Source organism: Eschrichtius robustus, chromosome 10, assembly GCF_028021215.1.
Source record: "Eschrichtius robustus isolate mEscRob2 chromosome 10, mEscRob2.pri, whole genome shotgun sequence".
Lineage (NCBI taxonomy): Eukaryota > Metazoa > Chordata > Mammalia > Artiodactyla > Eschrichtiidae > Eschrichtius > Eschrichtius robustus.
Window position 1 is genome coordinate 68,852,674 of NC_090833.1, and position 25,376 is coordinate 68,878,049.

General features: G+C 44.1%; 1 protein-coding gene across 1 annotated transcript in view; it reads left to right on the top strand.

Annotated features, from left to right (window-relative positions):
• The first annotated feature begins 2,945 nt into the window (after nt 1–2,945).
• The window catches only part of ACER2 (alkaline ceramidase 2), a 29,272-nt gene continuing 6,841 nt past the window's right edge, over nt 2,946–25,376 (top strand). Inside the window, exons 1-4 of the mRNA XM_068552892.1 lie at nt 2,946–3,143; nt 10,978–11,092; nt 11,814–11,955; nt 18,849–18,986. Coding sequence (XP_068408993.1) covers nt 3,036–3,143; nt 10,978–11,092; nt 11,814–11,955; nt 18,849–18,986 — 503 coding nt within the window. The 5' untranslated portion in view covers nt 2,946–3,035. The remainder of the gene's footprint in view (nt 3,144–10,977; nt 11,093–11,813; nt 11,956–18,848; nt 18,987–25,376) is intronic.

Consider the following 25,376-nt stretch of genomic DNA (forward strand, 5'->3'; position numbering starts at 1 on the left):
ATTTTCCTTTTTGTGTGGGCACAAGAATGAGGTATAACGATGTATGTCTACCTCTAAAAGCTCTCACTCAATAAATATTTTAAAATTCTAAATGATAAAAAAATCTTTTACAAATGATTTAATTGGGAGTATCTTTCTTTTTAATAGCAGCTCTTAACATTTTTGATCTGAGGACTCTAATACTCAAAAATTAAGGAATATAAAGAACTTTTGTTTATGTAGTAATATCTATCTATATTTACCATATTAGAAATTTACACAGACTTATTTTTTATTGAAGTATAGTTGATTTACAATGTTGTGTGAGTTTCAGGTATACAGCAAAGTGATTTGGATATATATATTCTTTTTCCGAGTTTTTTCCCTTATAGATTATTACAATATATTGAGTATAGTTTCCTGTGCTATACAGTAGGTCCTTGTTGGTTATCTATTTTATATTTAGTAGTGAGTGTATGTTAATCTCAAACTCCTAATTTCCCTCTAATAATCCCTCTCCCCCCTTTCCCCTTTGGTAACCATAATTTTGTTTTCTATGTCTGTAAGTCTATTTCTGCTTTGTAAATAAGTTTATTTGTATCTTTTTTTTTTTAGATTCCACATATAAGTGATGTCATATGATATTTGCTTTTCTCTATCTGGCTTCACTTAGCATGATAATCTCTAGGTGTATCCATGTTGCTGCAAATGGCATTATGTCATTCTTTTTTATGGCTGAGTAATATTCCATCGTGTCTATACATCACATCTTCTTTATCCATTCATCTGTCGATGGACATTTAGGTTGCTTCCATGCCTTAGCTATTGTAAATAGTGCTGCTATGGATGTTGGGGTGCATGTGTCTTTTATAGTTTTCTCTGGGTATATGCCCAGGAGTGGGACTGCTGGGTCATATGGTAGTTCTATTTTTAGTCTTTTAAGGAACATCCATACTGTTCTCCATAGTGGCTGCACCAACTTACATTCCTTTTTCTCCACACTCTACACAGAGACTTTTAATACTGAAGAATACACAAGTACATGTTCCATTAGCTATCAGAGAGATAATGCCATCACACAACACATAGCCTCTGAAAAACTTCAGTGTACACTGGTGAGAGAATGAGAGCAAAAAGGGCAGATAATGTCATAGTGTTAAGAGGAAATGAGCTTTGACCTGAAAGTGATCTCACACTCTGAGAGCCACTGGCATATGAAATGATGGTGTGTTTTACACCAGCAGAATTAATGAATATGAACACATTTCCACCTAAAATATTAGAAGGAGTAAAACCTTAACATGGAGAACTATTGTTGGGCAGTTGGCGTAGCACTGTGAGACACTGAGAAATTAACTGATGTACTTTTCTTTTGTGTCTGTGGGAAACGTTTTCTTCCTCCCACTTCAGCGGCCAGCTCACACTGGGTATCCTACAGGTCTGGGTAATTCTGACCTTAAGAGAAGGTCATTGGGTCCTGAATTTCAGGACACAGTGGAACTGGCTGTTTAGGAAGAGGACAGAATAGGAGTTGGGACAAAGTTGAAAGGAGGAGTGTGGTCTGGCTCTGGGGGGAGAAAGCTGGATTTCCTGGAGACTAGGAGAGGAGTGGGCCTTGCAGTTTCTGCCGGTGATGGAGAGCTGGAAAGACAAGTGATTGTCTGTGCAGGTACCTGTGGAAGAAGGACACTGGGGACATAAGGCATTGGAACACCAGCCAGGGTCCAAGGGGACTGTCAAGCCAGAGAGAGGTCAGCCTCTGGGCAGGTTCTGGCCTTCCGGGTACCATGACGGCTGGAGCAAAGAGATCCTAGTGCCAGTCACCTGACCAGGGCCTATTCTGCCACTGCCATCTTGACCTGGAATCCTAGAACTGCCGAAGGAAGAAGGACCAGAGCTATGACCAAAACTAAAACGACAGGCTTTCTCTTTCTTCAGGAATCGCTGGAACCAGATTAGCTTTGGTTTAGAAACTACAGAATAGTTACAGCAGCAAAAGCAAAGCAGTGATGAGCAGATCTGAGATCATGCTGAATTTGATTTCTAGCCCTGACACTTACTAGCTGGAATGGCATTGCTGATAGAACCCCACTTCGCAGGATCCCCTCTGGGAGCACTAAGTGAGTGACACACTCGGAAGCTCTTCAAACAGCGCCTGGCACATAGTAAGTGCAATATACCTGTCATCATCTCTTGTACCTGGGATGTTCTGGAGGTGTCATACCAGCCACACTGCATCTTTTGGGGACTGGGATAGCTGAAGTTTGACCCTATGTGTAAATGAGGACTACATTCTAACACTGGAGTCCACGGGACCGAGGGCAGGAAAGTATTCAAAACTGCAGAAGCGCTCTACCCAGGTGTGGGTGGCAGAGGCTGTGTGGGAGAGTCCTCGGCTCCACTCCAGACCCCAAGGTCTTCCTGCCTTAGCCCAACGCGCCAAGCAAGCCGGAGGGACTGAGGGCTTTTCTCGGCCATGAGTGCAGGCGTGCCACGTGCACTCGGACATGTTCCTCCGACATGCAGGCAAGTCCGAGCAAAGGCTGCCACGATTTCGTAGGGGCCGGGTCCTCCTGGGTTTCTTAATTTCTGGGTTTTCAAATTTTTGCCAGGGCGGGCTCTGGCGCTCTTTGCGCAACTGGGGTAGGGGGCGCCTGCAAGTCTGAGCCGCAAGGTGGGCGTGGGCAGGCCCGTCAAGGCCTTTGCCACCTGCTGGCAACAGACGCGTCCAGAGGTGGGGGTAGGAGGAGACAGGTCCCCTCCCCGCCAGTCTCCCCTGCCCCGCGCACCCCGCCTCCGGGGTGGGCGTGGCCGGGGGCTCAAGGTCCCGCGGGCTCCCCCAGGGGGCGGAGCCGAGGGAGGGGTCTGCGAGCCAGTCACGTCCTATGCGGCAGAGCGGAGCCCTGAGAGGCCGGCCCGGGAGGCGCCACATCCGGCGGCTGTCTCGTCGTGCATAAAGCCGCCGCCGCTGCTGCCACCACCGCCGCTGGTTTCCAGCAGCAGCTCTGGCCTCCTCTCGGCTGCGGGAGCAGCTGCTCCAATGCCCCAGAGCGGCCATGAGCTCCCCGCACTGGTGGGACCAGCTGCGGGCTGGCAGCTCGGAAGTGGACTGGTGCGAGGACAACTACACCATCGTGCCTGCCATCGCCGAGTTCTACAACACGGTGCGGAGTGCGGGAGTGGGGATGGCAGCCGGGCTCGTGGGAGGGGGCTGTCCCCAAGCGCCGCCGCGCCTGGAGCCTGGACCTGGGTCTGTGCGTGCATCTGGGGCATTTTCGCTCCCGGGCCAGAGTCGACCCACGCCCCCTCCCCTGCGCGCCTTCCAGTTCTCCATCTGTCCTCCTCTCCTGTCCCTATCGCCGACATCTGGGCTCATCCTCCTCCTCTAGTCATTTCTTTCTGATGGCTCTATTGTCTTGTTTTGTCCTCACCTGTCCCGGAGCCAGTGCTCCGTGTCAGCCCATTCTTCCAGTTTGGGTCATTGGGGGCGGTGAACCCACCAGGACTACTCCCCTAGTCCCTTAGGATCTCTGTGGCGTGACGCACTTGGGTCGCATTGTGCGTTTTTGCCCTGAGCACCTGCTCTAGGAGTCCGGGGAAACGGGGAGACCTCCCGGCAGGTCTCTGGGGCGGGGCCCACTCCGAAGGTTGGCCCCGCCCCAAGCGTACACCAATAATAGGTCGAGTTCCTTCGAGCCAGAATCAGGTTAACTGCTACGAGTTCTTATTTCCTTGCCTGTAGTACAGAGTTTCACACCAGCCCCAAGTTCAGCTCCCCCAGGCCTGTGCATTCTTCAGTTATTAAGCCTGGGAAGTGAAAGGGAAATTTGGGAGGGATCGTGTGCGTGTTTTCTGGACTTGCCTAGGTCTCTAGATGTGGGCAAGACGAAACTTCCCCACTGCAGAATCCTGTGTGCTTTTAGTCTTTGTGGGAGGGAAAGCCTGCAGCTGGGAAGGAAATGCCTCTTCTTTTTGCTATGCCCATGCCTCAGGATTCTGGTACCAAAATGTGAGACTTTGCATGGTCATTTCTGTGGCTTTTCATTTCACTGCCCTAACATGGAAAACAGGAACTCCCGGTTTAAGAGTCGCTGTGAATTTGAGGTTGTTCTTTAGGATTTCCCCCTTAGATTTGCTGGAGAGAATGTTCTTGGCTTGAGTCAAATACTTCTTGCCTGGAAGGATCTCCCATGAGCTAGTCCCTGTCCTATTCATTGATGAGGAAACTGAGCTCTCCCCAGGGGAGCTGCTCTGCGCACATTTCTGGCATGGCTGGGGCCACAATCCAGAGCCTGCACTCTCCCTCCCCTTAGGGCGGAAATCCATTGCTGCCCTCCCAGCAAACGTTCCTCCTTTTTTTTATGACCGGATTAATTCCTCAAGGAAACCTGGCCCTCTGCTGCCCCTAGACACTGTGACAGATGCAGTCAGTGGAGGTGGCCACCCTTCACCTATTGTACAACCTGTTTCAGAGCATGCTATCAGGTGTGGGCAGGTGCCTTCAGGGGATGAACTGGAGCAGGGCTGGGTGCTTTCAACGGCAGTAACTCAGTTTCTCCACTTGTAAGTGGAGAGTACTACTAAGGATTTCACCAGAGTTAAAGAAGAAATGACAGCTTGGGGACAGGTTCTCACACACCCAGCAAGGTAATTATCTGTGGAGTCTGAGGCCAGCAGAGTCAGGCCTGGTTATTTGGCCAAAAATGTTAGTGTATAGCTGCTCTGAGTCTGCCTTTAAAAGCCCCAGAGTGCTGGATGAGGGTGAGAGCTTATTTTGTCTTAACTTTTAATCTAGTCCCATTGGAGCTGTTCGTAGTGAGTGCCAAAGTCTTTTTTAGAAATGAGCTGTTGATCTTCAGCTGCAGTGTCTGTGGCTGATTAGCTCTGCTGGTCTGCCTGGCAAACCTAATTCTTTGGAATACTTGTAAACCACAGAATTTGCTTTAGCAAAGTGGAGAGATTGAGGGTCTCAGAGAAGTAGTTGGCCATCAAACTTCGTAGAGTGTCAATCCAAAGAGTTTACCAAAAAGACGTTTCCTCCTCTTCTTCTCACGTCCTAGTTATCCTCTGATCATCATCATAGGACAAACCCATGCTTATCTTACGCCTGTATTAAGGAAGACATCGAGCTGTTACTTGGTGACAAACATCTCATTAAATCCTCATAGTAAGGCAGCAGGCCTAATTATCCACTTTACAAGAAAATAATAATCATTACTCATTTTGAGAAAAAAATTGAAGGAATAAAGATGTAAAATAAGGAGAAGACTGGGAGGGGGATCTAGAACCTTCTTAATGGAGCTTGGCAGTAGCACATCACTACTGCAACTTCAGTTACTCCTGGCTACCACTAGTTGTTCGCTATGTGTTGAAGCTCTGCTGGGTACTCTACAGTCACCCTCAGCAGTGGGTGCTATTTATTACATCCGCTTCATGAAAGGGGAAACTGGGGTCTAGATAGATTTTGCAACTTGCTAAGGTCAAGATAATGGCAGAACTAGAGTTAGAACTTGGACGGTCCATTTGATCCTACTAAAATACTGCTCTTGCAGATGCAAATGCCGTTGTAGCTACTTCAGATTTATTTATTTAGCATGGTACAGGTATTTATTGTTCAGTCGTTCTTTAACTTAAAACTCCTGCATTGGGACCATTTGATCTCTAGGCTAATCATGGTGTTTGATATGGGGAAAAAAGTTTTGTTTAAAGTAGTTTTTTTTTTTTTTTTGGCTGTGCCGTGTGGCATGCGGGATCTTAGTTCCCCAACCAGGGATTGAACCTGGGCCCCCTGCAATGGAAGTACAGTCTTAACCACTGGACCACCAGGGAAGTCCCTTAAAGTAGTTTTTTGTTATTGTTGTTTATTATAAAAGTAACAACATGATCATGGTAAAAAAAAAAAATCGGAGTATGCAAGTTATAAAGCAAAAAATACCCTTCTGTCTCTTTTCAGAAATTTTATAAGCATGCAAAAAACACGTGTATTTGTGTAAACATAAAAGATATGTGTGCAACGTGTATATACACACCACAACCCAATTGAGGTCATACTACAGAAACTCTTCTGCACCTTGGTTTTTTCCCCTCAATTTGTCTTGGAGATAATCCCATATTGGATCATATAGAATTATCTTCCTCTTCACAATGTCTATACAGTATTCCATTTAATGGATTGACCATAATTTATTAAACCAGTCAATTCATTATTGGTGGACATTTAAGGCAGTTTCTGTTTATTGTTTTCATTTTGGTTTCTGAACAGTGATGCAATGAATATCCTCAAATAGGCATCTGGATGTACTTCTCCAAGTACTAATTCTAGATGGGAAATTGCTGTGTGGAGGGGAGTATTTACTTCAAAGGCTAATAATTGTTGCTTAATGGTCCACCAGAGAGAGTACTCTGGTCTGTGTTCCCACTGGCGATGTTTGGGAGTACAGAGCATTTTGCTTTTGGTCCCCGCAAATCTCCGTTGCCTCAAATTTTGTCATTGTCCTTTGCGTCAGCCAAGCCCAAATATTTCTTCCAAGAACACATCATGCCCTTACACAGTCTTTTACTTTTGCACATTTTGTACTGTATCTTCTAAATACAAGTTTTATTGAATTGAGTTCCTTTTTATGTTTTAAGTTTTAAGGCCCAGTCACACTAAAGAGACCTAGTAGCTTTGGAGAAAAGGGGGGTATGCCTTTTAATCACCGAGCTTGGCCTTTGGGAATTCTGTTGGGGACTCAAGGGGACAGAAGGAAATCAACTGGTGCTGAAAAAAGGTCTTGAAGCAAAATATATGCCTAAAATCAGTCCATGATCTGTCACCTCTCCTAATCAGCTCTGCCCCCAATCGTCAAGTTAAGTAGAGTTCTCTTTATATGCCAAAGCCCACATCCCACTATCTGTAGGGCAGAGTTATCCATCAGTCAGTCTATCAGTCTCTCCATCCATCCATCCATCCATCCATCCACCCACCCATTTGCTGGGCAACTGTGTGCCTATCACAGAGACCAGACCTGCAAACAGTCATCTGGGTGGTGAGGACCATAGGAGAGGTATGTACAAGTCACTGAGGTGTTATTAGTACTCTCCTGGGGGTTGGTGTACTGTGGAGGTGGGGTGGGGGATTGTGCAGGAAGGCTCTGAGTCGGGTGACCAACTTGTCCTGGTTTGCCTGGGACTTGCCCATTTTTAAAACTGAAAGTCCCATGTCCTGGAAACCCTCCTCAGTGCTAGTCATACCAGGACAGTTGGTCATTCCAGAGACAGAAATGGAGCAATGGAATGGATAGTTAGGAATCTGCTTACGATTAAGATACATAGACAGCCTACTCAGTCAGGGTAATGCCCCTAGCTGTTTATGAACTTGCTGTTCAGAAAAACTTACAGCCTGTTGCTTTCAGTATTTACGCTCTGTCTGGGAAAGTGCACAATCACATGTGTCAGGATGAGATTGCAGTGTGTTCCTGAGATTATTTTGGTACAAATGGCTGGTAGGAATTCATAAAATGAGGAACTTTCTAAGGAAATAATAAATTTTAAAATTGTGGTTTCCTTTTAATTAAAAAAAAAAAAAATCTGTTCTGCAGGCATTGAACAAACCAATTCTCCAAAGGATAATCCAACAATAGGCTTTAAAAAATACCCCTTGGCTGAACTATTCAACTTTAGTGAGCCACACAACTTTGAGGGGAAGTTTCATTTCTCAGTAGACATGGAGCCATTGAATCTGTCTTTCAACAAATGAATCTTTTACCAACGACTTGTTTGCTTTTCCGTATTTCTTTAGGAGTTCCTTCCTCTTTTTGTCTTGGGGAGCGTCTCCCTCTAATTTGGTCTTTTCCTTTTCATAGATTGATGTCTTTTTTTTTTTTTAATTGAAAAAAAAATTTTTGGCCGTACCATGCAGCATGCAGGATCTTAGTTCCCTGACCAGGGATCAAACTCGCCCCCTCTGCACTGGAAGGGCGAACGAAGTCTTAACCACTGGACCACCAGGGAAGTCCCCATAGATTGATGTCTTTAAAAAGCATGGTGGAGACCAGCAGGCACTGGTAGATGGGCTGTGCAGAAGCAATAATGTGATTTCAGTGTTATTTGGGACTGTTAAAATGGTGCTTCTAAATTGAACTCCCTAATATGGGCATTAAAAATATTTGAGGGGGCTTCCCTGGTGGCGCAGTGGTTGAGAGTCTGCCTGCCAATGCAGGGGACACGGGTTCGAGCCCTGGTCTGGGAAGATCCCACATGCCACGGAGCAACTGGGCCCGTGAGCCACAATTACTGAGCCTGCGCGTCTGGAGCCTGTGCTCCGCAACAAGAGAGGCCGCGATAGTGAGAGGCCCGTGCACCGCGATGAAGAGTGGTCCCCAGTTGCCGCAACTAGGGAAAGCCCTCGCACAGAAACGAAGACTCAACACAGTCATAAATGAATAAATAAATAAATAAAAGAACGTGAATTTCTTTAAAAAAAAAAAATTTGAGGTATCATAATTTTACTGCAGGTGTAATAAACGACCTCATGTTTTTGTGACTAGTGTGTAAATACATTTAAAGGTTATTGTATACATTGCTAGTGGTAACATAGATTGAAAAAGCCTTTTAAGGAGCAGCTTGGCCATAGATAGTTGCACCTGGCTGAAGCAAAGGAGATTGAGAGAACCTGAGGCAATAAACATATACAGTTGGCCCTCTGTATCCATGGTTCTGTATCTGTGGATTCAATCAATTGTGGATTGAAAATATTTGAAAAAAAAATTCCAGAAAGTTCCAGAAAGCAAAAGTTGAATTGCTGTACACTGGCAACTATTTACATAGCATTTACATTGTGTTTACAACTTAAAAAAAAAAATTATTTTTATTTATTTTTATTTGGTTGCGCCAGGTCTGAGTTGCAGCAGGCAGGCTCCTTAGTTGCGGCTCGCCAGCTCCTTAGTTGTGGCATGCATGTGGGATCTAGTTCCCTGACCAGGGATCAAACCCGGGCCCCTTGCACTGAGAGCATGGAGTCTTAACCACTGCACCACCAGGGAAATCCCTGTATTTACAACTATTTACATAGCATTTACACTGTATTAGGTATTATACATAATCTAGAGATGATTTAAAGTATACAGGAGGATGTGTGTATGTTATATGCAAATATTATGCCATTTTATATAAAGACACCTGAGCATCCAGGTGAGTTTGGTATCTGAGGGGGTCCTGGAACCAATCCCCCATGGATACTGAGGGACGACTGTACTGGGGTAAAAAGCTGTGTTATATTTATTCCCTGGCATTGTAGGTGGGGCTGCAAATTGGTGCGCCTCCCACTGGGGAATGGCTCAATAAACTGCTGCCGTCTGCAGCACTTACAGCAAGTGTGATAAAGCTCTATGAGCTAGGATGGAAAAGTTTGCAAGGCATATTGTCGAATGAGAAAAGGAAGTTGCAGAATGATAATATTGTAATATATGATATATATGTATTCACATAAATGCAAAGAAATTGAAGATTATGAATCTGAGAAGAGGGGATATCTCCAGGGAGGAGTATAGAAAGGAAGACTTTAGTTTTGTAATGTATTCTTTTTCTTACACGGAGAATACATTCATGTACGTGAAAGGAGAAAGTTACTTATAGTATAACAATTCCATTTCCCTCCCTCTTCTCCCCTGTCACCTCCTTTTATTCCTCCTACTTCTATGTTTAACAAAAAGGAGAGCCGTGTTTAAATCACATAAAGGTCATAGGTGCACAGTGTGTGATGCAATTCAGAATTTTTAGATGCCCATTGAGGCATGAAGCCAAGGAGGTCAGAATGTGGTTGGGTGGGTTGGAGGTGAAAAAACATCAGCTTGGGGCAGTGGAAGGAGTGGCTGGATGCTGGCCCCAGCTCTGTGGGTCACTGCCTCTCTGACTCTGGCCAGCCTGGGAGCCTTTCTGGGCCCTTAATTATATCCCCTTGTAAAGCAAATGATCTTTAAGATCTCTCATTTTAACTCTTAAAGATCTCTGATTTTTTTTTTTTTTTTAAGATCTCTGATTCTTTAAATGATTCCAAGAAAAGTTAAAGGCTGTGATAATACGTAGACCCTTGTCCTGATTCTTCCTTCTCTGCTTCTTAGTAAATAAATGAGAGTCGGCTATATTTCCAAGTATGGAGACTGCATACCACCTGGGACAGCTGAGGCCATTTACCCAAACTCTCGCCCAGGGTCACCAGTAGCTCAGAGGACTCCTAGGGGGGGAAAGAGGAAAAGGTCCCCATCAGAATGGGCCGACTAGAACAAGGTACCCCCTTCTCCAGAAGGATGCAGCCCCACGAGGGATTTCAGTCTTGAACTTTAACCAAAGGCAGCAGCCTTGCTCCTATCGCACCCCTGACCAAAGGTCTTGTCCCCTCTTTATTTCTCTCCCACTCTGTCCTTCTCCCCTTTGTAAAGACTGTGTCATTCCCATCCCCTCTTGTTCCCAGGTGGTGACAGAGGCATGCGTTAGCTACTGTCGTTGCCAATTCCTACCTGTACTACACCTCAAGTTCTGGAGTTTGCGATGCATTTTGTTTAGTTGTGATTTCCTTGGTCTGGACACGGGTTCGAGCCCTGGTCCGGGAAGATCCCACATGCCGCGGAGCATCTAAGCCCGTGCGCCACAACTACTGAGCCTGGGTGCCTAGAGCCCGTGCTCTGCAACAGGAGAAGCCACCACAATGAGAAACCCGCGCACCATAAAGAAGAGTAGCCCCCACTCGCGGCAACTAGAGAAAGCCCGTGCACAGCAGCGAAGACCCAACACAGCCAAAAAAAAAAAAAAAAAAAAAAAAAAGAGGCAGGAAGGAGCCCCCTAAAGGGTTATTAAAGAAGTTGTGAGTTTTCCTGGTTGTGCTTTTTTTTTTTTTTGGTTAAAAAAAGATGTATGGCCGCATTCATCTCCATTTGCAAAGGACATACTGGGAACAAGCTGCTTTACTTTTTGCCCTTTTACTTAATATTCATCTTTTCGTTTTACATTTTCTCCCCCCAGATCAGCAACGTCTTGTTTTTCATTTTACCGCCCATCTGCATGTGCTTGTTTCGTCAATATGCAACATGCTTCAACAGTGGCATCTACTTAATATGGACTCTGTTAGTTGTAGTGGGTAAGTGGATTCGTTTGCGAGCATGGGCTGAAAGGGAGGAAATGGAATTCTGCACACTCCCTGACCCCTTTGAACATTATGTTTTGTAAACCAAAGTCATTCTGACGTCTTAGCAAACGTTTATGTTGTTTGCTAGATGCCAAAAGGAGGACTCTTTTGGGCTTGATAACAAGGTTGACTGTAGTTATCACAATTGCGCTTGAGAATTCATTTATGTAATAGCTATTGGTGTTGTGCCAGTGCAGTTTTCTGTGAACTTCTGAAGAAAGTCATGTGGAAGAATTGAAGTCTGATGAAACTGTGGTTTCTAATGGACTAAAATAAAAGAAAACAAATTCTAGATGTTTGATCCTTCATTATTCTGGGAAATACTTGTATAATTTTCATTTCCTTCCACAGGCAGATTGGGAATTCTTAACAGTGAGAGAATGTTGACTTTTATTTACTGCCTGTTCCCATGAGGGCTTGGTGGATGAAGTCAGAGTGTTTTTGTGCAGTTATTAAAGCTCTGATGTGCTGGTGTTTGGGCCCTTCTTCAAATCCTCTTTCTAGACTTGAAGTCTGCATGCCTAGGTGGTGTTTCTTCCTTCAGTTTCTTTTCTCAGAGAGATAGAGTGACCTGGTCATTGCTGTTTGTGAAAGGGCTATCCTTAAGCAGTGTATTGAATTTGTGAGTCTGTTCTTCTATGTGACCTTTTTTATTGGTTGTAATTGATTCTAGGAATTGGATCCGTCTACTTCCACGCAACCCTTAGTTTCCTGGGTCAGATGCTTGATGAACTTGCAATCCTTTGGGTTCTGATGTGTGCTCTGGCCATGTGGTTCCCCAGAAGGTATCTGCCAAAGATCTTTCGGAATGACAGGTAAGCTTGTACTAAATTTTTGCATTTACTACTAGGTGCGGTACCCAATATAACGATGTATTGGATTGGCCAAAAAGTTCGTTTGGGTTTTTCCATCTTACGGAAAAACCCGAATGAGCTTTTTGGCCAACCCAATATATATCAAGAAAAATCACAAAAGAAAAAAAAAAAAGGTCTTCCCTGGTGGTGCAGTGGTTAAGAATCCACCTGCCAATGCAGGGGACACAGGCTTGAGCCCTGGTCCGGGAAGATCCCACATACCATGGAGCAACTAAGGCCGTGTGCCACAACTACTGAGCCTGCACTCTAGAGCCCGCGAGCCACAACTACTGAAGCCCGCGCGCCCAGAGCCCGTGCTCTGCAACAAGAGAAGCCACCGCAATGAGAAGGCCGTGCACCGCAACGAAGAGTAGCCCCCACTCACCGCAACTAAAAGCCTGCACACAGCAACTAAGACCCAATGCAGCCAAAAATAAAATAAATTAGAAAAAAAAAGAAAAATCACACCCTATTGAGTCTAACCTAGTGATGAGCTTATCATATACTTATTTAATATCCACTGATTGTACTGTCAGACCAAAAACAAACTGCCAGATAAAAAAGGTAATTTTAATATGCTTGGGGAAGATGTTATCTGATATTAGGGACAAAAAGTCAAATATCCCCCTTATTGGTACTAGCAAAACTAGAAGGATTTTCAGTGGAGGAGAAAAGACTGAATGGTAGTTCAAAGACCTTTGATTTCCTGCTATAATATTTCCTGAGTCCCACCCAACTCCACTAGTTTTAAATGTTTACAGTAGAATCCACACTGAGGAACTGGTTCTTGGAGCTATAGATAATATTCAAATTGTGTCAGTATTGCTTCTGATGAGAGCTACACACCAACACACACACACACACACACACACACGCACACCCCTTCAAGCTGGAAATCTAGTATTTCAGGAAGGGATGCATTTTAATATCCATTGTGTTATTCTTATATGGTTGTTTATCCAGTAAATATTTTTTGGACTTACTATTTACTATGAACTATTTACTGTGAAGTTTTCTAGACACTAGGATATAACAGCAAACAAAACAGCAACTTCTCTGCCCTTGATGAGCTTACACTGAAGTTGGGGAGATTATGAATCAACAAACAAACACAGAAATAATATTATGTTAGGGTGTGATAGTGCTATGATGAAAAATGAAGCTGGTAAGGGGGTAGTGGTGACTTGGGGTGCTGATTTAGAGTTTGGTCAGAGAAGGTCTTTCTGAGGCACTCTTGTTAATATCTGAAGTAACAGAAGAGAGTCCACATCATAAAGATGAGAAATTCTCCCAGAACTCATTACTAATACGTTTCTCTGTGCACACTGTTTTGTTAAGATATATATATATATATAGATAGATAGATAGATAGATAGATAGATAGATAGATAAACAATCCAAAAATATGGATTCAATCAAGCAAGCTGTGTGTGCCCAGGGAAGAGCTATACCAGCAAAACAAAAGAGTTCATTACAGTGTTCCTGGTACCCTGAGTGGGAATAGGAGCAATGCAGCTATTAGAGATGCAGGCAGTTCTCTGTGGATGGAGGTGGAGGAGCGTCAATGAAACGTGCTGGCTGCAAAAAGCGCATTGTAGAACTGTGTGTGTAACACCCTAATTTTAGAATGAATGAAGCCTCTTTTTGAGTATATGTCTTTGTATATGCACAAACGTGCCTGGGAGGATGAGGACAGCAACTGCTACCATTGGCTATTCTTAGGAATTGGGGTGGAGAGAGAACTTTCACATTTACCTTTAATCTGTACTGTTTTACAATTTTTTTTTTAAAAAAGAGCACATGTTAATTTTTAATCCTATAAAATGCATTATTAAATGAGGTAGGGAGAAAACATTATTTATTTATTTATTGGCCACACCACGTGGCTTGCAGGATCTTAGTTACCCGACCAGGGATTGAACCTGGGCCCCGGCAGTGAAAGCACTGAGTCCTAACCACTGGACTGCCAGGGAATCCCAAGAAAACATACTTTAAATGAATTAGCTGTACAGTCTTCATCCTGGGCAGCAGGATTTGAATTAAATAGTATTATCTCTAAATAACCATTGAGCAGATAGAAGTATCCTCAAGAGGTTACTTATCCAAAAATGAGAGAGAGAGAGAGAGAGAGAGAGAGCAGCTGTTTACAAGTAGAAACGAAAAGGAGGGTGTTCCTGGTCTTAGATGAAATACGTTCTCCATCGTGCTGAGACCTTCTCCAGAATAGAAACCGGAAATAGCCTAAGCCAACCTGCCGTGTTTCAGTTGTGTGTCTTGTTTCCTTGTTCAGCTTCAGGAGAATGACTGGGGGGTAATCAGAAAGCCTTGGGAGGTAGGGCAGGGGTGAGGGCAGGGGTGGAGGTAGATGCCACTCGGGCAGGGACACGAAGTGGCTTGGCCAGTGGGGACTTTTTGCCTCTGCCTGAGAAGCACACCCCTTACCTTTTGGCCTTTTTTATGGTCTCAGAAGGTGCCCACCAGTCACCTCCATGCTTTCCCTGAGCACACGTGCATTAGGTTGAGAGCTGAGCAACCACTTTGCTCTTAGATCTGATTGTTCAAGTCCTGGGATCTGAGTGAGAAGCTGATGAAATGGGAATAAGGGTTTTGTTTGTCTGTGGTGCTCTGGAAGCCTGGATTTGAAATTCCACTGGACAGTTTTTAATGTGTTCATAAAGGAGAATCTTTTTCTTTTCTTGTCTCTTGGTGGGTGCAGGAGAGAAGAAAATGGGGCAATGCTGTAGTAATGAAAACTTACCGACTTTAATAATGAAACACATTTTGAGGCAGGGAGGTCTGTGACCACCCGGGACTCTTCCATCGCCAGCAGTCTGCAGCCTTTCTCTGGTGAAGATGTGAACTCTCTGCCTTCAGTTTGGGGAGAGTCCTTTGGAGGCGCTGAGCGCCCTATATGTCTATATCCGTGGCTTTGGAGACCCACCTGGGTTTGATTCCTAGCTTCCCTGCTTACAAACTGTATAACTTGTCTTGACTCTTCAACTTTCTGTTTCCTCATCTGTAGAATTAGGTGACTCATGGTGTTCACCTCAGGGTTCTTGTGAGATGATCCTGCAGAGCACTCTGTAGAGTACTAAGAACATGGTCAGTGCTTAAAGTCAGCTTTCGTTATTACCAATGGCACGTGGAAATTTCTGCCCAGCATTTCTGAGATATGCATACCAATTGAAGGAGAGAATGAACATTGCTAATTTTAACGAGCAAAGAAAGAAAAGGTGCACGTTATAGGAAAGGTAGCTCACTGTAAATAAGGATTTCAGCTCTATTTGTTGGCCTTCAATTTGCCAGTGGTGGGGAGAGCAAGCAGGCCAGAAGGCCAAACCCCTCTGTGTGGGCTTCACTACCCATGATGCGGGGACAGGTGATAGCTCTGCAGTGGAATGGCAGGCCAGACCAAAGATTTCGGGTCAAAACCAGGAATTCTGGAGACTGGGGAGTGTGTGTTTTAACTGCCTGAACTTACACGATAGTTAACATTTGTCTCCCCTCAGCCCCACCTTTTTCTTTTCAGTGATCTAGACTTTGCTGGAATATTTCTAAAAACCTATTAGGAGTGGTTCCAGTGTGAGATTTCTAGAGAAGAGAGGGGAGAATGTGTTGGCTAAGTGACTTTGGATCAGACAAATACGGATTTCAATAACAATCCAGCTTTTTTTTTTTTAAGCTCTGATGCCTCATTTTGCTCATCTGTAAAGTGGAGATAGTAAAAGTATCTACCTTAGGGGTTAGAAATATACGGGAAAATCATATCAAGTGTATAATATAGTGTCTCTTACACAGTAAAGACTCACTAAATGCTAGAAGTTTTTATGAATGGCTAATACAGATAAGAGTTTTGAAGATAAAGATATCTAGAACAGCAGGGAAATTATCAAAGTTCATATGTAAATAGAAGTAATTAGTGGGATTTTTTTAAAAAAGGGCTGTCTTTCATCTTGCCTGGAATGTCTGAAGAATTGTCAGGATATACACTCAGCTGTTGATGGTTATTAATAATTTGACATTTTTGTTTTGAGAAAAAGAACTTTTGTAGGCTAATTGTATCCATTTTCTAAAGAATTTATCTTGGTTTTTATGATGTTGCGTCTACAAAATGTAGGGACAGCCCTCACTTTATGATCCAGTTCATTTTTTGAATCCTGAATAGCAAGGTTGCAGGCTGAGGTTTGCCTGTCCTGCTCGCCCTCTGCCTGAATAACCTGGGGCCTCCATCTCAGACTCTCTGGGCTGTATCAGTTCCTTAGGAAATGGCAGGGGTGGACCTTCCAGGACCAAATGCTGGAGTCCTGTGAGTATCAGGGGCTTGTTCTAAATAGGTTATATTTTAGCCTTAAAGGGGAGTTTAAAGCAGTGGATCTTAGCCAGGGACATTTCTATCCCATGCAGGCCATCTGGGAAGTTTAAGGACATGTTTTTGGTGGCCCCAGTGATGGGAGGTTTGATCATCCATAAATTCCATTTCACTTCAGAAGAGTAAAGGGGGCATTACCAAACATTTGATATAAAAAAGGAGCTCAGGGCCTGATAGGGCTGAAAACCATTGCTTTAAAGGGTAGCTAATGATAAGAACAGTAACAGCATTATTATAATAATATTATGATGATGGTATTGGGTTGCTAGATTTTAGTTTGGGGAATACAGGAAGAAGGGGTGCTAAGGGTTCCCTGACCTCGTGTTCAGCTTGAGCCCATAATGGGCTGGAAAGTTGAAAACAGGAACAGAGGCCACAGTAGGGGTTGTTTAGAAAACACCTGATGGGGGCCCCTTGCTTCCTGGATATTTCTAGCTCTCTCTGTCCCCATGGCCTCTGGTGACTGTGGGGTCGGCTGGTGATCTCTGTTGACTTATGCTGGTTGCAGAATCGTGCGTTCACACGATGTCCTCACTGGTTAAGCTGCCTTCCAGAAGTGCATTCCTGCACACCCTCTGGGGAGTGGTAGGGAGGTGTCTGCCCACATTACCCTTAGAGAAAGCATGTTTTGTCAAGCTTGTTGCCTTTGATCTCTTCTGCAGAACTATATAGAGCCTTTGCTGATTGCAGCACCAGCTCAGTCAGCTTTTTCCCTGCGTGTGATATTATCAACAATGATGTTATTTAAAATAACATTTCTTCTCAAACGATGGTCATGGTAACAGAAATAATGGATTTTCTTAGCACACACCATGTACCAGGCTCTGTGTTGAGTGCCTTAATGCTTGTAAGAACACCATGGGGCAGGTGTCTTGATTTCCACACGGAACACCTGAAGCCTGGGGAGTTTTAGTGACCTGCCAAAGACCCCAGCGCTGCTAAGTGATGGAGGCAGAATGTGAACATAGTGGGTCTCAATGTTGCTCTCCGTGTCCTGTGCCTGAGTCCTAAACCATTGGATACAGAGAGATGATACAATTTGGAAGTATCTGATTATGTATTTATGCAGTCTAAAAGGCAAAAAAGCCTTGACGTGTCACAGAACCTCAAACCCAGTAACAGAGCTACCATGGGTCCCCAAGGGCCATGCGCATGCTTGGGGCTGGGGCCGTGTCACGCTGCCGTCCTCAGGCTGAGCCGCAGACCTTTATCCGGTAGCTGAAGGATGCCGGCCAAGGCCAGGAAAAGAACACCGTTCTCCTGAGGATTTGCTGCCTGGATCCCTTCCCATATACGTATATTTTCCCTCTGGTTGAAGTTCAGGGCTACAAATCATGTTCATTCCAGTCCGAAAGTTGGCAGCTTGATCAATGATTTCCTGTGCCTTGATGATAAGTGGTGTTCCTCTTGAAGAGATCCATTTGTATTTTGAAGGTTTCAATGCACTTTGATTTCTTTATAATGGAATTTCATTCAGATTAGCTTCCTAACTGTGACCCTTTCCAGGGCTCTTGGCCAAAGTAAATTGTGCTAATGAGGAATGACAGAAGCTTCAGGAAAATCATGTGCCCCTAAATTTCAGTCATGGATATGGCCTTTGCGATCATCTAGTCCAGACTAGACAGGAAATTTATAGATAAGGAAACGGAGTCCCAGGGAGAGAAGAAGGAGCATGTCCAGGGTCACGTCGCCACTTCTAGCTCTTGCTACCGAAAGCACCTTCACTGAAGGGTGTAAGGATGGTATTGATTATTTTTCTAAGACTTGTCACGTCGAAAACCTAACACAAAATTCCAATGCATACTAGACTGGATTGTCAGTAAATATAGGCACTAGAATTTTAGACTTTTGTGTGCTAGACACATAGGGCATTTTTTTTCTTTTAATCTAGGAAGTTTTATGGTTTGTAAATGGTCTCTGTTTTTCTTATAAAAGTCATACATGTTCACCTTGTAGAACAGGGGTTGGCAGACTATGTTCTTCATCCAGATGGGCCCCTTGCCTGTTTTTGCAAATCAAGTTTTATTGGTGCATAGCCATGCCCATTTACTTACTTGCTGTCCACAGTGGCAGAGTTGAGTAGCTGAGGCAGAGACCCTGTGACCTGCAAAACCTAAAATATTTGCTATCTGACCCTTTACAGAGAGAGTTTGCCCAATCATGCTGTAAAACATCTGAAAAAAAAATACAGAGAAATGCCACTAAAAAAAAATCAAGTATTCATATCTCACCCTTAGGGATTTAGGTTGATTTTAATTTGACCATTTTCATGGCTAAATATTTTGAAAATTTCTTACTGTTTCCTAAGGATAAATTCCTAGAATAACCGAGCCAGTGCGCGAGAATGGTTTTTAGGTTCCTGGTACTTAGTGCGGAATGTCTTTTGAGCTTGCACTCCCATCAGCAGTGCCCGTACTTTGCCAGCATTGAACAAACCAACACGACCTCCTTTGCTAATGGATTTGGTTTGCTTTCACCCATGTAGGGGCAGGTTCAAGGCGGTGGTCTGCGTCCTGTCTGCAGTTACAACGTGCCTGGCGTTTGTCAAGCCTGCCATCAACAACATCTCTCTGATGACCCTGGGGGTTCCTTGCACGGCGCTGCTCATTGCTGAGCTAAGGAGGTGGGTGCAGGTCTTCCTGCCTGGCCCTGAGGCTGTCCCTGGGGTAGGAGCAAACCAGCTCCTGGTTCTTTTACTGCCCTTGAATGTGGAAGAGGAGTTACTCCTCACAAAGAGTAGTTCCTGACTTTTGGATTAGCATCAAGTTGCCTGGTTTGGTTCAAAATGTTAATGATCTCATTTCCAGAAAGAGGGGAGCAGTGTGTGCAATGCATCCCAATGATTTGAAACTAGCTTAGGAGGAACATCTCAAGGACCTGGTGAGTGCCTAGACCAAGCTGCCTAGAGTTAATTCTGTAGAAAGGAGAATAGATGTGCTCATGTGACAAGAATAAGGAGAAAAGCAAAGTCCTAGAGAGGCTATTGCATTTACACACAGAAGGAAAAAGAAATGAATGTCTATATACAAAGCAGCACTGCTACTTTCTCTGAGGCTTAGTTTCTTACAGTCTATCAGGTAAAGCCTTGGCTGTTTGCATAAGCATTTTCTTGTGGGAAGTTGTATGTGCAGAGTTCAGGTTGATATCCAGAAACATTTTAGTTTAGCTCTTGTGTGTTTATGACTGTCTTATTCAGCCCCAATTAAAACACAACTCAACCACTGCCCTTATTGTAATACTCTTTGAAAATGCTTCTTTTTCTCTGCACTCACTTGTAGACGTCCATTTTAATTCATGACTCATGGTCATGGACATAGATGCTCTTAATTGAAGTCTTATATTTATCCACCTTAGTGAGAGTTTCTCTGTGTAATGTGTTATCAGCTTTCTGTCAGTCTTTGTTTTGAGTGGAGACATGTATATATTTCCTTCCATTGCTTTGCCTCTGGGTGTTGTTTTGATTATCAGTAATACCAGGCAGGGTCAAAGGTGGTTGAAGAGGTATTTAAACTTGCTGGCTGGCAGTGGAAGGACTCTGTCCTGTCTTGTCTTGTCTTGTCGGCTTTGAGTAGCCTTCACGGACCTGGGAAGTAAGAGACCCATTTCAGAACACTAAGAGATCTTAAAGCTCTTTGGAAAACAATTATTGGGTTGGCCAAAAGTTTCGTTCGGTTTTTTCCATAAGGTGGCTCTAATAGTACTTAGTTGTCTTTAACTTCATTCAAAACAATTTTGTTAGATTGTATGTGAGAGCTGTCATATTAGCGTGCATTTAAAAAAAACACTTATCGGGACTTCTCTGGTGGCGCAGTGGTTAAGAATCTGCCTGCCAACGCAGGGGACGCGGATTTGAGCCCTGGTCCGGGAAGATCCCATATGCCGCGGAGCAACTAAGCCCGTGCGCCACAACTACTGAGCCTGCGCTCTAGAGCCCACGAGCCACAACTACTGAAGCCCGCGCGCCTAGAGCCCGTGCTCTGCAACAAGAGAAGCCACTGCAATGAGAAGCCCACGCACCGCAATGAAGAGTAGTCCCTGCACGCCGCAACTAGAGAAAGCCCGTGCACAGCAGCCAAGACCCAACGCAGCCAAACATAAATTAAAAAAAAGATTTATTAAAATCGGTGAATTTTTGTAGCCATTTTAATATTGAAGATGGAAGAAAAAAAGCAACATTTTTGGCTTACTCTGCTTTATTATTTCAAGAAAGGTAAAAATGCAACCAAAATGCAAAAAAAAGATTTGTGCAGTGTATGGAGAAGGTGCTGTGACTGATCAAACATGTCAAAAGCGTTTGTGAAGTTTCGTGCTGGAGATTTCTCGCTGGATGATGGTCCCCGGTCGGGTACACCAGGTGAAGTTGATAGCGATCAAATCGAGACGTTAATTGAGAACAGTCAGCGTTATACCATGCGGGAGATGGCCGACATACTCAAAATATCCAAATCAAGCGTTGAAAATCATTTGCACCAGCTTGATTATGTTCATGGCTTTGATGTTTGGGTTCCACATAAGTTAAGCGAGAAAAACCTTCTTGACCATATTTCTGCATGCGATTCTCTGCTTAAACGTAATGAAAACCTTCTATTTTAAAAACAAATTGTGACGGGCAATGATAAGTGGATGCTGTACAATAATGTGGAACGGAAGAGATCGTGGGGCAAGCAAAATGAACCACCACCAACCACACCTTCATGCAAAGAAGGTGATGTCGTGTATATGGTGGGATTGGAAGGGAGTCCCGTATTATGAGCTCCTTCTGGAAAACCAAACGATTAATTCCAACAGGTACTGCTCCCAGTTAGACCAACTGAAAGCAGCACTCGGCGAAAAGCATCTGGAATTAGTCAACAGAAAACGCATAATCTTCCATCAGGATAACGCAAGACTGCATGTTTCTTTGATGACCAGTCAAAAACTGTTACAGCGTGGCTGGGAAGTTCTGATTCATCCGTCGTATTCACCAGACATTGCACCTTCAGATTTCCATTTATTTCGGTCTTCACAAAATTCTCCTAACAGAAGAAATTTCAGTTCCCTGGAAGACTGTAAAAGGCATCTGGATCAGTTCTTTGCTCAAAAAGATAAAAAGTTTTGGCTGAGTAATATTCCATTGTATATATGTGCCACATCTTCTTTATCCATTCCTCTGTCGATGGACACTTAGGTTGCTTCCATGTCCTGGCTCTTGTAAATAGAGCTGCAATGAACATTATGGTACATGACTCTTTTTGAATTATGGTTTTCTCTGGGTATATGCCCAGTACTGGGATTGCTGCGTCACATGATAGTTCTATTTTTAGTTTTTTAAGGAACCTCCATACTGTTCTCCATAGTGGCTATATCAATTTACATTCCCACCAAGAGTGCAAGAGGGTTCCCTTTTCTCCACGCCCTCTCCAGCATTTATTGTTTGTAGACTTTCTGATCATGACCATTCTGACTGGTGTCAGGTGATACCTCATTGTAGTTCTGATTTGCATTTTTTTTGTTAATTAGTGATGTTGAGCATCTTTTCATGTGCTTTTTGGCCATCTGTATGTTTTCTTTGGAGAAATGTCTATTTAGATTTCCATTTATTTTGGTCTTTACAAAATTCTCTTACTGGAAAAAATTTCAATTCCCTGGAAGACTGTAAAAGGCACCTGGAACAGGTGCTCAAAAAGATAAAACATTTTGCGAAAGTGGAATTATGAAGTTGCCTGAAAAATGGCAGAAGGTAGTGGAACAAAAGGGTGAATACGTTCAGTAAAGTTCTTGGTGAAAATGAAAAATGTGTCTTTTATTTTTACTTAAAAACTGAAGGCACTTTTTGGCCCACCCAATAAATTGCCGATAAAGACATCTGAATGGATTTGTAACAGTCAGCCCAGTGATTCTGCCTGCTATGAGGCCTGAAGTCAATAGAATGTTCTGCACTCAGCTGTGTTTCTTGAGAATTCATTGCAATCTAGTTGTCATTTTAACTCCTGAGTCTAATCATCTGTTTTAGCCTATAATTTTGTTAAAAAATAACTAAGGAAAGGGAAACTTTTAAATTGATATTACCTAAACAAGAGCAAATGAAAGACAAGTGGTTAGGGCAAATGATTTTAAGGTTTAAATTCTGCTTCACAACTGTGATCTTTAAGCAGGGAAACATATCTTTCTTTCATACTCCAATCTTTGAAAGTAACTACAGAGGAAATAATTTCTGTTCCATACTTAAAATCTTGGCCGCTGAAAAGCTAGTCATCACTACTGCTAATTGGTCTTCATCACGACATTAGCAAATTGCCGCATCATGGGAAGTATCCCCCCTTCCATCTAAGGTCAGCCTTTCTACCCCTTGATTATTCCCTCTTCTCCTATGCTTAGTTTACCCCTGTAAGTTGTCTACTGTGTCATTCCTCCCTCTCCAAAGGATCCATCCCGTTAGCCTGCAGCCGTGTTTGAGTCTCCCCCATCTTCTCTAACACCCAAACCTGGACTCAGTCACATCTGTCTCCAGCCATCACCCTTTCTCTCTCTTGTCTGTCGCAGCCACACTTATTTAAAAGTTGTCTCCAGGGAATTCCCTGGCTGGTCCAGTGGTTAGGACGCGGAGCTTTCACGGCTGTGGCCCGGGTTCAATCCCTGTTCGAGGAACTAAGAACCTGTAAGCCGTGTGGCATGGCCACACACACACAAATAAATAAATAAAAGTTGTCTCCATCCATCACCTCTCATTTAGTCTTCAAGCCACTCCAATCTGGCTTCTGTCCCCACTTCAGTACCCAAACCCTCTTGGTTGTACATCCAATGGTCATTTTTCTGTCCTCCTGAATCTCAGCTCTCTGCACAATTCACCCCCTCATCCTTGGAACATTCTTTCCCGTGATTCCTATGACACCACGCCCTCCTGAGTTTCTACCAGCTCTGCGGCAGGTCCTCTCAAGCCCCTCATGTAAGCTCCTTCTTTTCTATGCACCTGTCCATGTAGGAACCCCATAAGGTACACCCTCACCTCTCTGCTTTTCTCCCACTATACTTCCCCCTACAACCTCTCGTCTACTCCATGGCTTTAATTCCTGTACCTATGCAAATGGCTCTAACCCAGTCCTTCCTTCTACTCCACCACTGTGTATCTAGCTGCCTGCCTGACCTCTCCAACTCCACATGTCACAGGCATCTCAAATCCAACTCATCCAAACCCAGATTCCTGATCTCCCTTTCCAGTTCTGGCTCTCTTAATATTTCCAACCTCAGTAAATTAGAGCACCATTTACGCATTTGCTCAAGCCGGAAGTCTGGCTTCCTCTTCCTTCCCCGATCAGCTCATCTGATCACCATTATTTTTCTATTGGTTGGCATCACAATTAGGTTAAAGTTCAAAATCCTCCACATGGCCCCTGCCTGTGGATCTCTCCCCCACGAAGCTCCCCTTACATTCTGTCCTCCAGCCATTCTGGCCTTCCGTGTCCCCAAGGGGGCCTGGCTCCTCCCAGCTCCAGGTCTGGGTTCATGCTGTCCCTTCTTTCTGACCCTCTTGCTTCGTTCACTTCTGCTCATCCTTCAGGTTTTGGCTCAACCGTTTATATGCTCTCACAGCGCCCCAAATTTCTCCTTTATGGCCCCCATCTTGGTTATAATTTAAAAAGTATTTGTGCTGTTGTTTTGCTCAATGTCTGTCTCCTCTGCTTGACGTAACTCCACGTGGGCAGGGACGAGGACCCCGTACACTGCTGTGTCACACTTCCCACTCAAGTCCCGGAGGGGAAAGAGAAGATGCTTGTTGGCCTGCTTTGATAACATCCCCAGCAAGAAGATGCCCTGTCACTCTTGTCGTGTCCTTCCAGAATGTTCCCTGCTTGTCATCAGCAATGATCTGTCATGTCTCAGCTAAATGTTCCTCATCCCACCTCCCTCTGCTCAGAACAGGTAGGGGAGGGGCTGTTTTTTAGCTTTCCATTTCTCATGAACCTCATTCCTAGAGCTTGTTTCTAGTCTTTTCATACGTTCATTGTCCTTAGTAAACCTTCTCTCAGACCAGGAGGAAACAAAATTTTCTTATGACTGGGGGTCATGACCTGACATTGACTGACATTTGTGTTGTCACATCACCAAGTGACTCAGCTGTGTTGAGAATATTTTGAAATAGACTTTTTCTGATTATAAGAGTGAATTTATTGTTAAGGAAAACTTTGAGAACACAACAAAGGGTCAAGAAGAGAAGAAACGACAGCCATCCTCTCAGTTTTTCTATCCTAAAATAGGGTCCTGATATATATGTGTGTATATATATGACTTGTGTCCTGCTTTTCCCGTTTAACCTCACATTGACATTGTGATATAAGCCCTGAAAAGTGGGATAAAACCTGATGAAGCGCAGGTTTGGACAAGCCTCAAGTTCACATAGCCCTTGTTAGTGGTGTACAGCAGGACTGTGTCTCTAGAAGCAGAGAAAGGGTCAGTACCAGGTGCCCTGAGTCCCTGACTCTGCAGGGCTTTGCTTTCCCTCCGTGCTTCACAAGTGTCAGCCCCGCTCCGCCTCTTCCGTGACCACCTGCCTTTCAGCCTCTCTTGCCACGTACACTGCATCTGCAGCTCTCTGTGCTGGTGTGGCCCTTAAGCCAGATTTCCTAGGTTTAGTTAAATTGAGCTTACATAGCTCCCCTTATACCAGGCTAACTGTCTATGTATTTGTTGATGCTTGTTTTTGTTAGTTTTCATTTTACCTTTTAACATGGCAAGAGCCCTGTTTATTTATTTTTAAAATAAATTTATTTATTTTATTTTTGGCTGCGTTGGGTCCTCGTTGCTGCATGCGGGCTTTTCTCTGGTTGCCGCGAATGGGGGCTACTCTTCATTGTGGTGCGCAGGCTTCTCATTGCGGTGGCTTCTCTTGCTACAAAGCACGGGCTCTAGGCGTGCGGGCTTCAGTAGTTGTGGCTCATGGGCCCTCGAGTGCAGGCTCAGTAGTTGTGGTGCACGGGCTTAGTTGCTCCGTGGCATGTGGGATCTTCCCGGAACAGGGCTCGAACCCATGTCTCCT